Below are 21,124 nucleotides of genomic sequence, written 5' to 3'. Positions count from 1 at the left end.
AGCAGTTCTAAGAGGGAAGTTTATAGCAATACAAGCCTACCTCAAGAAACAAGAATCATCTCAATAAACAACCTAACCTTACACCTAAAGCAACTAGAGAAAGAAGAACAAAAACCCCCAAAGTTAGCAGAAGAAAAGAAATCATAAAGTTCAGATCAGAAATAAATGAAAAAGAAATGAAGAAAACAATAGGAAAAATCAATAAAACTAAAAGCTGGTTCTTTGAGAAGATAAATGAAATTGATAAACCATGAGCCAGACTCATCAAGGAAAAAGGGAGAAGACTCAAATCAATAGAATTAGAAATGAAAAAGGAGAAGTGACAGCTGACACTGCAGAAATACAAAGGATCCTGAGAGATTACTACAAGCAACTATATGCCAATAAAATGGACAGCCTGGAAGAAATGGACAAATTCTTAGAAAAGCACAACCTTTCAAGACTGAACCAGGAAGAAATAGAAAATATAAACAGACCAATCACAACCACTGAAATTGAGATTGTGATTTAAAATCTTCCAACAAACAAAAGTCCAGGACCAAATGGCTTCACAGGAGAATTCTATCAAACATTTAGAGAAGAGCTAAATACCCTTCTACCTATCCTTCTCAAACTCTTCCAAAATATAGCAGAGAGAGGAACACTCCCAAACTTATTCTACGAGGTCACCATCACCCTGATACCAAAACCAGAAAAGATGTCACAAAGAAAGAAAACTACAGGCCATTACCACTGATGAACATAGATGCAAAAATCCTCAACAAAATACTAGCAAACAGAATCCAACAGCACATTAAAAGGATCATGCACCATGATCAAGTGGGGTTTATCCCAGGAAGGCAAGGATTCTTCAATATACGGAAATCAAATAATGTGATACACCATATTAACAAATTGAAGGAGAAAAACCATATGATCATCTCAATAGATGCAGAAAAACCTTTTGACAAAATTCAACACCCATTTATGGTAAAAACTCTCCAGAAAGTAGGCATAGAGGGAACTAACCTCAACATAATAAAGGTAATATATGACAAACCGACAGCCAACATCGTTCTCAATGGTGAAAAACTGAAACCATTTCTGCTTAGACCAGGAACAAAAGAACGTTGTCCACTGTCACCACTATTATTCAACATAATTTTGGAAGTCCTAGCCACAGCAGTCAGAGAATAAAACGAAATAAAAGGAATCCCAATCAGAAAAGAAGAACTAAAGCTGTCACTGTTTGCAGATGACATGATACTATACATAGAGAATCCTAAAGACTCTACCAGAAAACTACTAGAGCTAATCAATGAATTTCGTAAAGTAGCAGGATAAAAAATTAATGCACAGAAATCTCTTGCATTCCTATACACTAATGATGAAAAATCTGAAAGAGAAATTAAGGAAATACTCCCATTTACCACTGCAACAAAAAGAATAAAATACCTAGGAATAAACCTACCTAAGGAGACAAAAGACCTGTATGCAGAAAAGTATAAGACACTGATGAAAGAAATTAAAGATGATACAAACAGATGGAGAGATATACCATGTTCTTGGATTGGAAGAAGCAACATTGTGAAAATGACTATACTACCCAAAGCAATCTACAGATTCGATGCAATCCCTATCAAACTATCAATGGCATCTTTCACAGAACTAGAACAAAAAATTGCACAATTTGTATGGAAACAGAAAAGACCCCAAATAGCCAAAGCAATATTCAGAAAGAAAAATGGAACTGGAGGAATCAGGCTCCCAGACTTCAGACTGTACTACAAAGCTACAGTAATCAAGACAATATGGTACTGGCACAAAAACAGAAATATAGATCAATGGAACAGGATAGAGAGCCCAGAGATAAGCCCACGCACATATGGTCACCTTATTTTTGATAAAGAAGGCAAGAATATACAATGGAGAAAAGGCAGCCTCTTCAGGAAGCGTTGCTGGGAAAACTGGACAGCTACATGTAAAAGGATGAAATTAAAACACTCCCTAACACAATACACAAAAATAAACTCAAAATGAATTAAAGACCTAAATGTAAGGCCAGACACTATCAAACTCCTAGAGGAAAATATAGGCAGAACACTCTATGACAAAAATCACAGCAAGATCCTTTTTGACCCACCTCCTAGAGAAATGAAAATAAAAACAAAAACAAATAAATGGAACCTAATGAAACTTAAAAGCTTTTGCACAGCAAAGGAAACCATAAACAAGACGAAAAGACAACCCTCAGAATGGGAGAAAATATTTGCGAATGAACCAAATGACAAAGGACTAATCTCTAAAACTTACAAGCAGCTCATGCAGCTCAATAACAAAAAAAACAAACAACCCAATCCAAAAATGGGTAGAAGACCTAAATAGACATTTCTCCAAAGAAGATATACAGACTGCCAACAAACACATGAAAGAATGCTCAGTATCACTAATCATTAGAGAAATACAAACAAAAACTACAGTGAGGTATCAACTCATACCAGTCAGAATGGCCATCATCAAAAAATCTACAAACAATAAATGCTGGAGAGGGTGTGGAGAAACGGGAAGCCTCTTGCACTGTTGGTGGGAATGTAAATTGATACAGCCACTATGGAGAACAGTATGGACGTTCCTTAAAAAACTAAAACCAGAACTACCATACAACCCAGCAATCCCACTACTGGGCATATACCCTGAGAAAATCATAATTCAAAAAGAGTCATGTACCACAATATTCATTGCAGCTCTATTTACAATACCAGGACATGGAAGCAACCTAAGTGTCCATCAACAGACGAATGCATAAAGAAGCTGTGGCACATATATACAATGGTATATTACTCAGCCATAAAAAGAAACGAAATTGAGTTATTTGTAGTGAGATGGACGGACCTAGAGTCTGTCATACAGAGTGAAGTAAGTGAGAAAGAGAAAAACAAATACTGTATGCTAACACATATATATGGAATCTCAAGAAAAAAAATGGTTATGAAGAACCTAAGGGCAGGACAGGAATAAAGACGCAGATGTGGAGAATGGACTCGAGGACACAGGGAGGGGGAAGGGTCAGCTGGGACAAAGGGAGATAGGTGCATGGACTTACATATACTACCAAAATAGATAGCTAGTGGGAAGCACCGCATAGCACAGGGAGATCAGCTCGGTGCTTTGTGACCACCTAGAGGGGTGGGATAGGGAGGGTGGGAGGGAGGCACAAGAGGGAGGAGATATGGGGATATATGTATATGTATAGCTGATTCACTTTGTTATAACGCAGAAACTAACACACCATTGTAAAGCAATTATACTCCAATAACGATGTTTAAAATTAATTAATTAATTTATTTATTTATTAATATATAAAATAAAATATAATGAAATAAATTTTAAAAAGCTTATTTTTTCCCCCTTAGAGTACTGAGTTTTATTATTTTTTTAAATTTTATTTCATTTATTTTTTTTGTACAGGATGTTCTTATTAGTTTTCTATTTTATACATATTAGTGTATATATGTCAATCCCAATCTCCCAATTCATCCCACCCCACCCCCCTGCTTTCCCCTCTTGGTGTCCATACGTTTCTTCTCTACATCTGTGTCTGTATTTCTGCCCTGCAAACCGGTTCATCTGTACCATTTTTCTAGGTTCCACATACATGCGTTAATATATGATATTTGTTTTTCTCTTTCTTACTTACTTCACTCTGTATGACAGTCTCTAGATCCATTCACGACTCTACAAATGACCCAATTTCATTCCTTTTTAAGGTTGAGTAATATTCCATTGTATATATGTACCGCAACTTCTTTATCCATTCATCGGTCGATGGGCATTTCGGTTGCTTCCATGACCTGGCTATTGTAAACAGTGCTGAAATGAATATGGGGGTGCATGTGTCTTTTTGAATTATGGTTTTCTCTGGGTATATACCCAGGAGTGGGACTGTTCAGTCATATGGTAATTCTATGTTTAGTTTTTTAAGGCTCCTCCATACTGTTCTCCATACTGGCTGTATCAATTTACATTTTCACCAACAGTACAAGAGGGTTCCGTTTTCTCCACACCCTCTCCAGCATTTGTTGTTTGTAGATTTTCTGATGATGCCCATTCTAACTGGTGTGAGGCGATAACCTCATTGTAGTTTTGATTTGCATTTCTCTAATAATTAGTGATGTTGAGCAGCTATTCATGTGCCTCTTGGCCATCTGTGTATCTTCTTTGGAGAAATGTCTAGTTAGGTCTTCTGCCCATTTTTTAATTGGGTTGTTTGTTTTTTTTTTAATATTGAGCTGCATGAGCTGTTTATATATTTTGGAGATCAATCCTTTGTCCGTTGATTTCTTTGTAAATATTTTCTCCCATTCTGAGGGTTGTCTTTTCATCTTGTTTATAGTTTCCTTTGCTGTGCAAAAGCTTTTAAGTTTCATTAGGTCCCATTTGTTTGTTTTTGATTTTATTTCCGTTACTCTAGGAGGTGGGTCAAAAAAGATCTTGCTGTGATTTATGTCAAAGAATGTTCTGCCTATGTTTTCCTCTGAGAGTTTTATAGTGTCTAGCCTTACATTTACGTCTTTAATCCATTCTGAGTTTATTTTTGTGTATTGTGTTAGGGAGTGTTTTAATTTCATCCTTTTACATGTAGCTGTCCAGTTTTCCCAGCACCACTTATTGAAGAGACTGTCTTTTCTCCATTGTTGCCTCCTCTGTCATAGGTAGTTGACCATAGGTGTGTGGGTTTATCTCTGGGCTTTCTATCCTGCTCCATTGATCTATGTTTCTGCTTTTGTGCCAGTACCATATTGTCTTGGTTACTGTAGCTTTGTAGTATAGTCTGAAGTCAGGGAGTCTGATTCCTCCAGCCCCGTTTTTTTACCTCAAGATTGCTTTGACTATTTGGGGTCTTTTGTGTCTCCATAAAAATTTTAAGATTTTTTATTCTAGTTCTGTGAAAAATGCCATTGGTAGTTTGATAGGGATTGCACTGAATCTGTAGATTGCTTTGGGTAGTACAGTCATTTTCACAAAGTTGGTTCTTCCAGTCCAAGAACATGGTAAATCTCTTTGTGTCATCTGTGCAATCTGTTTGTGTCATCTTTGATTTCTTTCATCAGTGTCTTATAGTTTTCTGAGTACAGGTCTTTTACCCTCCTTAGGTAGGTTCATTCCTAGGTATTTTATTCTTTTTGTTGCAATGGTAAAGGGGATTGGTTCCTTAATTTCTCTTTCTGATCTTTCATTGTTAGTGTATAGTAATGCAAGCGATTTCTGTTCATTAATTTTGTATCCTGCAACTTTACCAAATTCTTGATTAGCTCTAGTAGTTTTCCGGGGGCATCTTTAGGATTATCTATGTATAGTATCATGTCATCTGCAAACAGTGACAGTTTTACTTCTTCTTTTCCAGAGTTTGGTATATAAGCTTTAAAGAGTGCTTTCATATAAAATTTTTCATTGTACTGTGACAATAATTTCAGGCTTGTTACAATGGCTTAGTAAGACGAAAGAAGAAAAAGGTAGAATTGGGGTGAGCAATCTTTTGGTGTAGAAGCTTTAGGGTGAATGGTATAGAGACATTCTTGTGTCTTAGATTTTTCTGTAAAGGATGATGACTATATTAAATAAAGTCTTAAACAAAGTCAGGTCAATTGGATGATGGAGTTTGAGTTCCAAAAAAGAGAAAACAGAACAGAATAGTTGAAATGAGGACTTCAGTGATGAGTAACAAAATTTCATAGTGTGGAATCTCTCCTCTTTCATTTGTCAGGTTTCCAGGTGAACGTTTTCTCTTAACCGTGAGACAGGCTTTGCTTTTTATACTCTAATGAAATATGTCCTAGGTTAAGATCTGGGGGATTGGTGTGTTCCAGAGTTTCACTCCCCCACAGATTTTCTACCTTGCAATTTTAGCACAATAAGGGCAATGGAATTGTCTGTGAGACATAAGCCTGTTAAATAAATCCACAGACTGTATATCCTCAGCCTCTTATAAGCTAAAAGAATCTTTTTTTTTTTTTCTTCAAGTCTGCATTTATGCATGGCAATCCTCAAAGATGTTTCATGAGTCCGCAGGGGCACACAAAAGTCAAGACTACTTTTCAACAGAAAAATAATATTTCTGAGGGTTCTGAATTATGTAAAGAGGTAAGTAATTCAGAGATTTTTTCTGACACATATAAACAGCCAGACACAAACAGATAAAATAAGGGTCTTTCTGAAATGAGCACTTGCTCTGTACAGATTATCATCCTTTGATTCTAGACCTTGACACTTTGCAGTACTTACCAGCTGCCACAATAACATACCAGTTCTTTGGAGGAACTCACGTGGATATCTACATTTTACCTACATGAATTGGGCGAGCAGCCAGTTCCATTAGCAAGTCAACCCTTTGGGAAAAATTCTTGTATTCTTCCTGAAGTGTTTGAGAGTCTTATTTACACAATTGTACTCTTAGATACAATGAAATCATGGTACGATTGCTCTTAGTATAATGGTGTCTAACCTGGCTTCCTTTTGTCTTACAGTCAGAGAAAAATAGAATTTTAAGTAAAACCTATTAGCCATTTATACCGTCATCTGCAGAATTCTTCTTTTATGTACAAACAAAAAATCATGATGGAACTGCATTCTATGTTCTAATCTAGTCTCTTTTTGTCTTATATTCAAGAGAGAAAGTAAAAAGAATTTAAATAAATTTAGTTTATAACTGAAACCATTTCATCCCTAAATTCCGTCTACTGTATAAATGAATGGTACCAATCAAAGGGGAGCAATATTTATGTGAATGTTTTCTCTAACCATTGTAACCACAATGGTTACATGAGGTGCTCATTTATTGCCTAAAATTATAGTATATTATTCTCAAATCAATTTGGAAAATGTACAGTTAGAGTACACAATTGTTATGAACTGTTTATTTTTGTTTATTTGAAATATTTGGTAAAGGCCTTGAAAATAAATACTAATCATGTCTATTCAGACCCATAAGGTGCTAAGGAGTCTGTTTAAGAATTCAAAAAAAATGCCTTAATACTTCTAAAAGTTTTATTAACTTATTGACTCATTATGAACTAATCTTTGTCTCTGAGAATCAGCTAAACTATTTTCTAATTTCTTATGTTGAAAATCACATTAATAAATACTGTTCCTTTAAAATAGATGCAAATAACAAGCTTGTTTATTTTCTATAGGAAGAGAGAGTTTCTATTCCTCTGTAAAAGAGGGTAGAAGTTATGTTTTTCTGTGTTTTTTTTAAATTAAACTTTATCTTGAGATGCTTGTCGATTCACATGTTGTTGTCAGAAATAAGACAGAGATATCCCAGGAACTCTTTTCCCAGTTTCCCCCATGACAACATCTTATGAAAATATAGTAAATCAGCACGATCATACTATCAGCATTGGTATAGTCAAGATACAGAACATTCATCACCACAAGGGTCCCTCCTGTTGTCCTTTTTACTGCCGCACACTGTTTTCTTCTCCCACACCCTCCTTAACCTCTAGTGACCATTCATCTCTCCTCCATTTCTACAATTTTGTCATGTGAAAAATGTTCTAATAGTGGAATCATTTGGAATGTGACATTTTGGTATTGGCTTTTTTTCACTCAGCATAATTCTCTTGAGGGACTTCCCTGGTGGTGCAGTGGTTAAGACCCCGCAGTCCCAATGCAGGGGGCCCGGGTTTGATCCCTGGTCAGGGAACTAGATACCACATGCATGCCGCAACTAAGAGTTTGCATGCCGCAACTAAGGAACCTGCCTACCGCAACTAAGGAGCTGGCTAGCCACAACTGAGGAGCCTGCCTGCCGCAACTAAAACCCTGTGCAACCAAATTAATTAAGTAATTAAGTAATTAATTAAATATAAAAAAATGATAATTCTCTTGAGATCCATCCAAAATGTTGTGTGTATCAACAGTTGTTGGGTTTTTTTTATCACTGAGTATGGTATGGATGGACCACAGTTTGTGCAATCATTCACCTGTTGAAGGACATCAGGATTGTTTTCATTTTTTGGCTAATATGAATGAAGCTGCTATAAACGTTCGTGTATTGGTTTTTGTGTCATATGGTAAATGCAAGTTTAGCTTTTTAAGAAACCATCACACTCTCCTCCAGAGTGGCTGTACAGTTTTATATTCCCACTAGCAATATATCAATGACTCAGTTTCTCCACATCCTCACCAGCATTTAGTGTTGTCACTATTTTATATTTTAATCTTTTACCTATCTTAGTGGTTGCTCTAGTGCTTATACATTCATAACTTGTCACACTTTGCTGGGGTTGTCATTTTATACGTTCAAGTAAAGTATAGAAACCTACTCTCTTTATGTCTCTTTATCTCTCTGTTTATATTTGTCTTAAATAGTTCCTCTACATACATGTAGAACCACATAAGACATTGTTATAATTTTTTCTATAATCCTCAAACATAATTTAGAAAACTAAAGAGGAGAAGGAAAGTCAGTTGTATTTAACGATACTTTTGCTTACTGTGTTCTTCCTTCCTGATGTTCCACAGTTCATTCTTCTATCATTCTCTTTTGTATTAAAGAACTTCCTTCCTTGATTCACTCTTTTAGGGTAGTTTTGCTGGTGACAATTTCTACTAGTATTTCTTCATCCAAAAATATATTAACTTCTCCTTTATTCCTTAAAGATATTTTTGCTGGGTATAGGTTTCTGGATTAAAAGTTTTTTTTTTTTTCTTTTTTTTTTTTTTTCAGCACTTGAAGAATATTGTGCCACTTCCTTTTGACCTTCATAGTTGCTCACGAGAAATCCACTGTCATTCAAATTGTTTTTTCCATTATGGGTAAATTGTACACTTTCTCTAGCTGCTTTCAAGACTTTTGCCTTGTATTTAGTTTTCAGAAGTTTAATTATGATGTGTGGATTTCTTTGAATATATCCAATTTTGGATTCTCTCAGCTTCATTAATCTGTAAGTTTATGTCTCTTAAAAAATTTGGCAAGTTTTCAGCCATTATTTCTTTAAGCACTTTTCCCTACCTTCTTTTGTCCTCTCCTTCCAGGACTCTGATGACACAATTTTAAGTGTAGTTTTATAGACCCATATGTTTCTGAGGCTCTTTTTTTCTCTTTCTTTTTTTAGTCTATTTCCTCTCTGTTCAGATTGTGCAATCTGTATTGTTCTATCTTCCAGTCCACTAACATTTTCCTCCGCCTCCTCCATTCTGCTGCTGAGCCCATCCAGTGAGCTTTCTATTTGTTACTAAATTCTTCAGTTCTACGGTTTCCATTTGATTCTTCTTTATATATCTTCTATTTCTTTCTCAGACTTTTTTTTCATATTTCAAGCATGTTCATAACTGCTCATTGAAGCATTTTATCGCGGCTGCTTAAAATACCTGTCAGTTAATTCTAACATCTCTGCCATCTTAGTATTAGCAACTATTCATTGTTTTTTCATTCAGTTGGAGAGCTTCCTGGTTCTTGGTGACTTTCTTTTGATATCTGGCCATTTTCTCATTACATTATGAGACTGTGGCTTTTATTTAAACTTTCTATTTTAGCTTTTTATGACACTGCTCCAGCTGCAAAAGGGGGGTACCACTTATTACTGCCAGTGGAAACAGAAGTCCAAGTTCTCCACTTGGTATCTGTTGACACCTGACATGAAGTAGGGACTCCTCATTATTGCTGTGTGGTAGTGATTTCTAGTCCCACACACAGTCTCCACTGGCACTGTGGTAGAAGTGGCCTGATGGTGGAACTCTACTCAATACTCTGTAAGGGCCTATATGGGAAAAGAACCTAAAAAAGAGTGGATATATGTGTGTGTATAACTGATTCACTTTGCTGTACACTTGAAACTAACACAACATTGTAAATCTACTGTACTCCAATAAAAATTTAAAAAATTTAAAAAACGTACACATGAGTAGAGTTAGGGGTCTGCTGGTATGCTTCTCCCTATCATTTGAATTTTTATAACATATATTAATTCTATAATCAGAAATATATAGCCTAAGTATACTAAAAGGGAAATAATAATGTTGGAAAAAATTTAAAGGACATTAAGAAAATATCAACTTTCAAAAATTTAGTTAAGCAATACTTACTTATCTTAGAGGAAGTTCAAGGAACATTCAGGGTATTCATAACACCCTTGTGAAGTTTTTAAAATTTCAAAATTTAGCAGGTTAATTAGAGATATGAGCAAAACAATGTATAATATGTTTTTGAAATAGGTAAATATTCTTACAGATTTCCAAAACTTGAATTTGTTAGTCATTGGACATAGTTTACGTTGTCAGTGAAAGCTGGTTTTCACTACTCTCAAATTTTGAAATGTATATGGTGTATATCGCTAAAAACATAGCCAATTAAATAATTTGGCTTTTAGGGTCATTGATTTTTCTTTAGTATTTACAACCTAAGCTATTAAAGTCTTAATGTCTCTGGTCTTCCAAGCTCAGATATTGTTATATCACAAAGATTAACAGGGGTAATAAACTGATGTCCTTTAATACTTATTGCAAAAATGAGCTAGTTCATGAAAAGATGGTCTCCAAATGTGTATATACATTTTAAAGATCATAAAATTGAATATTTAATGAAAGGAATTTTTGACCATCCACCTGAATGAATCCTTTTATAAAGCAAACATTTCTATGTAAAACAAACAGTCACATTTTATATTCTACTTTGAAAGTCTAATTCATTATTACAAAGATAATAAAATAGAATAACTTTCCTCTAACACTAATTAAATATAATGAGGTTTCTCATATCCTGGTTGTGATGGTGAATTTTATGTGTCAACTTGACTGGGCCATGGAGTGCCCAGACATTTGGTCAGATATTAGTCTAGGTGTGTCTGTGAGGGTGTGCCCAGATGAGATTATTATTGGAATCAGTAGACTGAGTAAATCAGATACCTCTTCTCCCCCAGATAAGTGGGCCCCATCCAGTCAGTTTAACGCCTGAACAAAAAGGTTGACCCTCCCACGAGTAAGAAAGAATTCCTCCTGCCCAACAGCCATCTAGCTGGGACACTGTTTTTTTTTTTGCAGTCTTGGACCTGAGCTGAAGCATCAGCTCTTCCTGGGTCTCAAGCCTACCAGCCTTCAGATTGGAAGGACACCGTCACTTCTTCCAGTTTACAAGCCTTCAGACTCAGACTGAAACTAAGCTTGTTGACTGCAGATCTTGGGACTTGTCAGCCTCCATAATATGTGACCAATTCTTCGTTATCTATCTATCTATCTATTGGTTCTGTTTCTCTGGAGAACTCTGACTAATACACAGTCTAATAACCTATACTGACATTAATAATATTAATAATAATACAACTCATGTGAATACAGTGAATTCTGCTCAAACAAAATCTTACAGAAATTCTCAAGTCCCTGTAATTTTAAGTTAGTCTAATTGCAAAGTTCATCAGTTTTAATATACACAACTACATTAGAACCTTATTTTCCTTGTATAAATTTGAATAATAAATTGAAAACTATGTAGAGGTGATTTCAGGGACTCTTGATATGCAGTGTGTCAGAACTGGAGGATAGGAGAAAGCGTGACCCATCATTTGAATAGGCCCTGAATACTCTGTTGCAAGAGCTGACAAAAACTCTTTACAAAGAAAAAATATCAATTCACTGTGAATAATATGTCAAAGACTAATATTTTATATTGCATACTTGTAAGTATAAGGAAAATAATAACATGCACAGAAACATTGTTTATGAAGTAGAAAAAAATGTATAGCTCTTTCCAATTCGCTTCTAACAAGTATAGTGTGTGGCAGACATCTACTTTATAAAAATATATTTTAAAAGGAATAATACCATGATGAAACTTTGCTGAACAGTACAGCCATAGGTGTCTATTTTTACTAAATATTAGAGGAATAGTAAAGTCTTTTTAAGCTTGCTAAATTCAAATTGTACTATTCTTAAGTAAAACCAGTATATATAAGGTTCAAACATTTATTTATAAACTCCACAAAGTTCTTTTTAGTTAAAATGTATAAATATTACATACACACACACACACACACACACACACTTTACTGCCCCAGTAAAACATGCATCCTATTATCATTGCCTTAACTGTTTAAATTATTGCAGATATACCTCATCATAATTCATAATGGAAAGTTGTCATATTATTTAAGGTGATCACTTAGACCCTGAAGTAACTGCCTAATAATAATGATGACAATCATGATAGTGATGATGTTAATAAATGCTAACATTTAGATAGTGTTTACTATATGTTGTGCTCTGTTCTAAGAGTTTTACATAAATTAACTTAGTCCTCACAAAATCCCAATGAGATGGGTATTATTATTATTCCCATTTTACAAATGAGCAAACTGAAACACAGAGAGGCCATATTCTCTAAGTACATAACATACCTTTTAAAAACTTGTTTTGCCTTAATTTGTAAGATTAAAAACTAGATACTCCCTAAATATAATATGAACACTCTTATTACAGAGAATTATCTAGATACTTAGAAATGAAGATTATACAACAACATGGAAAATGCCTATGATATAATATTAAGTGAAAGAATTCAGAATATAAAATTGCATTTTCACACTGATTACAACTGTATAAAAGTCAGCCATGCACACAGTCGAGGGCTAGGAAATGTACAACACACTGCAGGACCTGCTGCTCCTCCAGGAACTCCTTCTGTCTCTCCTTCCCCTCAATGACCAGCCGGGCCATGCTCATTACATAGTCCCATGATTCACACTGAACCCCTGCAATCTGGCTTTTTCCAACTACAGTCTTGGCCTGGAGTCCTGAAGGTCCCTAATTCACCACCACAGTCACCAAGTCCAAAGGCTCTTTTCTTCATCATCCTCCATCTTCTCACAGCACATATATTCTTTACCAGTAATTTTCTTTTCCAAATTATCTTCAGAAGTGTCAGTTGGATGGATGATGCCTCTTTTACTGGCTCCTCCCCTGCTACCCAACAGATTTCCTGTGCCACTGTCCTCTGCACCTTGGCAACTGCATCTGCTCCAGTAACCGCAATATTTACCTCCATGTAGGTAGTCCTCAAATATAAAGCAAGCCCTAAGCTCCACACCTCAGTTCAGCTGCCTGCCAGCATCTCCCACTGGCATTAACTCTTGTCATGGATGAAACTCCTCATCCTGCCCATGATCAAACTGCATCTCCAGACTCCTATTTCTCTCCAGGGCACCCTATTTTGCTCTAGATCTCCATACATGAAACCTCAATGTCACATCAGTCAAAGCTCTGTAAAATACAGCTCCAAACTCCCTTCTTACCCCATCTTCAGCATCTCCTCTAGGTTCTAAAAGAATAGGAACCTATGCTTGTTCCCAAGCACACCCTATGCTCATTCTCCATCTCCAGAACCCTATTCGAGTTTCAATTCATCCATTAAGTCTTTCTTGGTGACTTTCACTCAGATGTGTTTTCTCCACCTTTAAAATTTCATAATACTTTTATTTCAGTTTTCATATGGCAGTTATCATGTTTGACATCCTTATGTTATAGCTATTTGGTTGAGCTACATGAAATTGCTGATAGTTTTAACCTATATGGTTCAACCTAATATTTCTGTTGATTTTAGAGGCCCTAAGTAAACAGCAGTCTCTACAAGAGCAGTGATGAGTTTTGCCTTTCTTTGGGATCCCCTGAGAAGCCCAGAACATTGGAAGTGTTTGTCAAAATAAAGAATCTTAATCAATCTATCTATATATCTACATTTATATCTATATCTTATCCATATCTATCTACCTATCTATCTATAAAAATCAATTGTCTGTAGCAATTAGTGTAACCTATCAGCTCCAGTGGTAGAGGTGAGAAGCTTTAGAACCTGAAACTTCAAAACTTCTGGTAACATAAAATACTTTGGTTCAAGAAGCTGTTTTAAAATACTTTATGAAGGAAACATTCTTGGATTTAGAGTTTGGCAGGTACAGTAAAAAAGCTTTTTAGTTGACTGAAATAAAAAAAAAATCAAAACCCTCTTTAGCACGGGCACTTCCCTTATAAAAACAAATCGCCCCAAAGCAAAGCACAGCAGTTTGTGCACAGTGAGCGCGTGCCTCCTGCCGTCACAGGAGGGGCGCTGGAGAAGGAGGGGACAATTTGCACTTCTATAGCTTCGTTTGTACGCCCAGATTCGAAAGCATTTCACAAAGCAGTAAACATCATCACCAAGAAGAGACAGTGACAGGATGCCCATAAAGTAGGGACTCTGAGTAGAGACACAGCAGCGCCCGCACAGCTGTAAACAGAAGCACGATTCATCTGTGCCGGCTAAGAAAGGGGGAAAATGCATCCACAGGGTTCTTCAGCATCACCTGAACCATCCACAGAAAGCAACTGGTTTCTTATACTTTCTCAAAGAATGACTTCAATCCATATTGAGTCCTATTTGCTGGCGTCCTCAACAAATTACAGGTCTCCACTTCTAGGTGACGGCACTGCTCATCAATCGCCTACCCAATTCTCCCCTTCTCCTACAGAAATCACTGTTGTGAATGAAACACCCAGATGAAAAGGATATAGCCCTTTGATGGTATTAGGAGCCGTGCGGTGCGGTGCCCTGAAAGCATTAGGGACAGGAGAGAAAACACACACTGCTCCCTCTCTAATGTTTCAGCGGCCCATTCTAGGGAAAATGTTACTAAAGCTTGGAGAAATTGAATACAAAGGCGGACTTTTAACGTGCGTCAGTCTTCCTTCACCACAGCTTGGGCACTGCGATTCTGACGGGGCAGGGAGCTCTCAATGCTGCTGTGAACGGCCCTGAGCGCTGCACCTCCCCTACTGAGGCCCGGCAGCAGACCCAGGACCATCCTCCAGGGGTCACAATTGGGTTACACATTCCTCACAGCACAGTGACTGAGCAACCTGATTTGGAACAATTTCTTTGAATCCTTCTTCATTAAGATTCAAATGGAATAAGTAAGGTAGAAATTGAACAGACAGAGAAATTGTGCCTTGCTTCTCCTGTAGTCAGTAAACATTTATTCACTAAGCCCCGTTTGTGTGCTCTCTCTCTTTTCCCTCTCTCGCTCACAGTTATTCTTCCAATCCTTCGGGCTTGCTGTTTTAATGCATAATTAAGAAGGTCAGAATTAATGAAGCGGTATGGAGTAAAGTTCAAGGAATCCCCAGGCACTATTTATTCTATTAGATCTCAGGCATGAATGTCAGCTTGGCAGCAGAAGCAGCAGAAGCAATGGGGTTGGCTGCATCCCAGGAACGATCCACTAAGGGAGACTCACCCGCACTGTCAAGTCATTCCTAAGCTCCTTCCCTGCGAAAATCACACGCAACTGGTCAGCTGGAACCCCCTGTCGCTTAGCAACCACCTCCTTGAGCTGGAAGATGCTGGTGTCAGAATCGACCTCCACTGGGAAACCATGGCTGGAGTTGAACCTGACAAACACTGACCAAGAAAATTGGAGGGGAAGAAAAAAAAAGTAAGCATTACTCAAAGCCCTTAAATGGCAATAGCAACATTTCTAAACTGATTTACCCATCACCCACCCTTTGATGAATAGCATACATTTTCTTTCACTTAGAACATAAAACTGAATGCTATGGAGTAACATTTGGAGAAAAATGTAATTTCCCTGTGGGACTTTCCTTTCATATATTAGTCAGTGACCCGCAAACAAAATTGCATGCTCCCTTTGACATCCATCCTGGGAAACAGAGGGACTCGAGCAGAACACTTGCTTGATTGGAATTGTAAGATTCCCATGAGTTTATCAAAGAGATTCAGCTCTGACAGCCTGTACAAACTCACACTGCCTCTACAGTGCCCCTCTTAATAAAAAATCAAATGCATTGTGTTAGCACCCATGGTATAGCAATGGAACAAAATCAAGCCACTTTATAGATCAGAGTGAAGACCCAGCAGAGCCCTAGGCACTGGTGGTCCCAGCCAAAAGGCTTCACTGGGTCTTATGGAAATATATATTTGCCCTTTCTTTTGAAACTAGTGATATACCCTTTCTCTTTCTGGAGCCATCGTTCCCCTCAAGACCCAGGCTGGAACCTCACAGTCTTCTAACATGCCTTCTCACTGCCAACTGCCCTGCCACCTCAATGGCTCTCGCATCTGCCCTTTCCTTCCACTCCTTCTGTCACTACGCTCATTCAATCACGTCTAGATTCCTGCAACAGACTCCCAGCTGGAGTCTTTTTTTTTTTTTTTTTTTAAATAAATTTATTTATTTATTTATTTATTTTTGGCTGTGTTGGGTCTTCGTTTCTGTGCACAGGCTTTCTCTAGTTGCGGCGAGCGGGGGCTACTCTTCATCGTGGTGCGCGGGCTTCTCATTGTCGTGGCTTCTCTTGTTGTGGAGCACAGGCTCTACATGCGCAGGCTCAGTAGTTGTGGCTCATGGGCTTAGTTGCTCTGCGGCATGTGGGATCTTCCCAGACCAGGGCTTGAACCCGTGTCCTCTGCATTGGCAGGCAGATTCTTAACCACTGCACCACCAGGGAAGCCCTCAGCTGGAGTCTTAATATACTCTCTTCACCTCCGAAATGTCCTACACTGTTCTGCAAAGTAAACCGTGTTAATCTAGAGCCCTCGGCTGTGTCGTAGCCCTCAAACCCTTTAAAGGCGCAAATCTTTCAAACTAAATGCTCCCAAAAAACATGTAACAGAAAACGCCTGCCCCCACCTCTTGCCTCTGTTCACGTCACTCCCTTCCTCACCTCTGCCTTTTGAAAGCCTGTTCACCTCCACGATCCATCTCAAATGTGACCTCCTCCAAGAGGCCTCTCACTATCAGCCCCTCAAGACTGAGCTCACCTCTTCAGGGCTCCAGTGGCTTTTCCTGTGTACGTCTTACAAGACTTGCCACATTTTCTCATGGAAGCAGTATAGCAGAGGTGACAAATACATCCTCCAAAGTGAGAGGACCTATTCACCAATTCCTGTAGGTCCCTTATCAGCTCAGGAGACTGGGGTAAACACATTAACCTTCACTCTTTAACTCTCAGTTCCCTAATCTTCAAAATATAAATAAACCACAGAGGGTGTTCTATGATACATTAATTAACATTTATAGTGCTTATAACTATCACATAATTACTTTCAAAAATAACGAATATTTGTATATGTCTTAGATGTTTTTGGTATATATTGTACCTCCTTAAAAGATTATACACTCCTCAAGGTCAGGCACTATAGTTTTATTTTCTGCTGTATCTCCTTTATTTAATTTTTTAAATTAATTAATTAATTAATTAATTTTTTATTTTTGGCTGCGTTGCGTCTTCATTGCTGCGTGCGGCCTTTCTCTAGTTGCAGCGAGCAGGGGCTACTCTTCAATGTGGTGCGCGAGCTTCTCATCGCAGTGGCTTCTCTTGTTGCGGGGCACAGGCTCTAGGAGCGTGGGCTTCAGTAGTTGTGGCTCGCGGGCTCTAGAGAGCAGGCTCAGTGGTTGTGGCACGTGGGCTTAGTTGCTCTGCGGCATGTGGGATCTTCCCGGACCAGGGCTCAAGCCCGTGCCTCCTGCATTGGCAGGTGGATTCTTAACCACTGTGCCACTAGGGAAGTCCCTGTATCTCCTTTAAATGTAGCATTTTCACTTACTAGTTCTAAATTCAAATGTGAGATGGCCCACCAAATAATAATTATAATAAAATAATAATTACAATGTCAATAATATTCAAGCAGTTACTATGTGGTAGAAGTTGCACATTACATATGCTATTTTAAGCTTTCTGATGATCTGGTAAGGTCAGTATTATTATCCTTATTTAATAGAAAGTAAATGAAGGCCTTGAGAATTGTAATCACTTTTTTAAGGACATCAGCTACTTTGTAATGGAATCACAATTTAAACTCAGTTCAATCTACCCCTAAACCCCATTCCATTTACTATAACATGCTGCCTAAAATCGTCTCAAAAGAAAAGTTCACATTCCTTTTCCTTATGATAAAAAAAATTACAAAACACAACAGGAAAAAAGTCTTTATAACATAATTCACATAGCCTATATACAGGTTAGCAGTAGAAAATGAGATTAAAAAAATAGAAGCTCCAGTGAAGAGCTAAGAGCAAACCACAATGAACAATATTTACAAGACACAATGAGATAAAAATGACACCAAACTGAGAGTAGATGCCAGAGATGACACCACAGGAGCAAAAACCTGACATATTTTACCAGCACAGAAAATATTTAGAAAGAGTAAGAACTGGAAGTGACAAAAGTGTTCCAAATAAAGAAAACTGATTGGAAAAAAAAAGAAAAAAACAATTACAGAGGAAAAGGTGCTTTTGATATATACTTTTAAGTAGATGCCATGTGACACTGTTGAAAGTAGAGGAGGAGAAATAAAAATGTATTGGAATCCCTTGAGGTATACTCCTGGCATCCTCTGATCAGAGACCATAAGACAAGCAATTCATCAGATAAGACATGACGACAAGTGAGTGGCTGTAAGGGACAAAAGGTATGGTCCCAGTTGCAAACTGGATTTTCTAGTAGTGTGAATAGACTTTTTTTTAGAAAAGTAAAACACCATTGGGGAAGAAGCAGTTGAAAACTATACAAAGGCTACTAAAAAAAGGAATAAATATTCCAGGAGATCTGAAGTTGCTGATCTTCTCCAGGGGTTCAAATCACGGGAATTCCACCTTAAGGACAAGAATTATAAAGAAAACTAAAGGGAAAAAAATCTGCAAAAATCATTCTAGATAACTCTGTACCACTAATGAAATAATTACTATCTAAGAGCCTTTTTTTCCTTATAAATAGAAAAACGTTTGTGAGCTTAAGTTCAATTTGGATAAACTGTACCAATACTTTATAAATGAATATATATATATTTTTTTTAAAGAAGATCTTTTTTTTTTTTTAATTTATTTATTTATTTATGGCTGTGTTGGGTCTTCGTTTCTGTGCGAGGGCTTTCTTCTAGCTGCGGCAAGTGGGGGCCACTCCTCATCACGGTGCGCGGGGCCTCTCACCATCGCGGCCTCTCTTGTTGCGGAGCACAGGCTCCAGACGCGCAGGCTCAGCAATCGTGGCTCACGGGCCCAGTTGCTCCGCGGCATGTGGGATCTTCCCAGACCAGGGCTCGAACCCGTGTCCCCTGCATTGGCAGGCAGACTCTCAACCACTGCGCCACCAGGGAAGCCCTAAATGAATATTGTTGAGCACCAAATCAGAAATATAGTATGAATTTTCTGATGGAAAGATTGATCAAATACATAGCAGATATTTGGCCAACTAAAATATTGGTATGGATAAGAACAAACATCTTAAAGTGACCTGATAAATAACCAAATGCCATTATGTGGAAAACAGCTAGTGTTTAATGGCAGTAGCATAATTTGCAGTGGGTCTCCATCTTTTTCTGACCCATGTGAGAAATGTGTATGTTCCATCTGTTCAGTCCTGTCATTTCAGCCATGATTCCTAAAAGAGAGGAGGAGAGAAGCACCCAACCCTCCTCCTCTACTACCTCTTTAAGAGTCATAGAAAGCAGAATGCCCTTAGAGCCAGGAAAAAAGAAATTGGAATCCTGGTTGTGCCACTTGCTAATTTTATGACTTAGGACAAATTATCTGTTCACCTGGATTCTTAGCTTCCTTATATGCTAAACTGGAGATAATGTATACAACATCAAGTGCCAGTTACAAAAGATTTGCTGAGATTATGGATGTATTAGGAAAGTTTGAAAAGAGTCCTTAGTACATTACCTTGTACTCTTGGTACAAGGTAAGTTTGTTTTGCAAAACTAGTTTCCTAATTTTAGTCACCTAGAGGAGGAGCACTCATTAAAGCAGCTTCCACTGTTTGTATTATAACTAAGATAGATTAAATAGGAGGTGAGAAGAGCTAAATTAAGTAGCTTATTTTTTTTATTTCTGCTCCTCTTCATGATACAGACAACTTCCAAGAACAGAGACACGATAAAGAATTTAGCTTATCTCCATGTTCTGAGATTTAATTATAAATTAAAAGTTTGGGAATGCTTGTTCTGATGACACCTATTATAGCACCAGAAATAAACACCATATCACGAAACATTATCCATTATGTGTATTATCAATAAGCACCATAATACAATGATAAGAAAAAGATGATGAGTCACATTCACACTTACTTTTTATGTTATCCTTGACCAGGGTTCAGAAGATCCAGAGGATAAGAAAGTAACTGGGAGGAAGGAGGGGAAGGAGTCATAGGTTCATGGCCACTTATATTTTTCTCAAGGCTATTCTACTTGTCCTGTCTGATTGGGGCTTAATTTTTTAGTTATAACTATAATAGTTTCATCAATGATTATGGTCCTTGTAGGATTCTGACTGCCTTGAAAGCAGCCATTCTACTCCTCCTACACTGAGACTAGTCACAGGATTGAGGTGGGGTGATTCACCCTCCCCCCCCAACTCCAGGTGTGAGCTCTCATTAATCAGCACAACCTCATCCTCTTTGTCAGTGACTGGCTCAAAGATGGACATGAACCAGTCAGTGCCTGGTGTTCCCCAGGTCATAGTGATTGATTCCCTAGAATAGAGATGATCCAAGGTAGGCCAATCCAGAGAAATCCAGAACTTATCAAAGGCTTAGTGAAGAAGTGATTTTAGATGGTATGGAATATCATGTGAGCTTAGACATTTTCGCTGAGAGAATCAAATAAAAACAGAGCCCAAGATAGACCATTGCCATCAGAGTATAAACGATCCCATTGCTTTTCGAGGAAGACAATTCCTCCTCAAGAGAGAATGCCCTAAGCTCTACAGGATGTTTAGCTCCAGCTGCAGCCCAGTAAATATCAGGAGCACACTCTAATAACCGTGGCAACAAAAAAGTAACCCTACGTATCTCTGGTGAGGTAGTTTCTTTACCTTTGAGAAATATCACTCTAGTAGCTTCTACCCCAAACAGACAAATCTTGTCCTCACATTCCCCTCCATTCACTATCCCACTTCTCTGCACAGAATATTCTACTGTGAATTTCTTACAGTTCAAGCTTTCCATTTCTTTACTTTCCGTTCTTTTATGAACTACTCTTGAAGACTGCTCTTGGTATGACCTCCACGTTTCCAGTCAATGGTTGCTTTTCTATTCTTCTCATATTTGGCCATTCAGGGACATTCAGTAAGGATCTTGTTCTAATAAAACTTTT

At 37.6% G+C, this 21,124-nt stretch overlaps 1 protein-coding gene across 4 annotated transcripts in view; it reads right to left on the bottom strand.

Moving 5' to 3' along the window:
- PRKN (parkin RBR E3 ubiquitin protein ligase) overlaps positions 1-21,124 on the bottom strand; it is a 1,273,336-nt gene that overhangs the window by 1,008,900 nt on the left and 243,312 nt on the right. For all 4 annotated transcript variants that reach the window (XM_068551239.1, XM_068551238.1, XM_068551240.1 and 1 more), the window contains exon 2: positions 15,243-15,406. In XM_068551239.1, coding sequence (XP_068407340.1) covers positions 15,243-15,406 — 164 coding nt within the window. The remainder of the gene's footprint in view (positions 1-15,242; positions 15,407-21,124) is intronic.

The sequence above is a fragment of the Eschrichtius robustus genome, chromosome 9, assembly GCF_028021215.1.
Source record: "Eschrichtius robustus isolate mEscRob2 chromosome 9, mEscRob2.pri, whole genome shotgun sequence".
NCBI lineage: Eukaryota > Metazoa > Chordata > Mammalia > Artiodactyla > Eschrichtiidae > Eschrichtius > Eschrichtius robustus.
The sequence above is the reverse complement of the archived record's forward strand: the minus strand, read 5'-3'. Positions and strand labels throughout refer to the sequence as shown.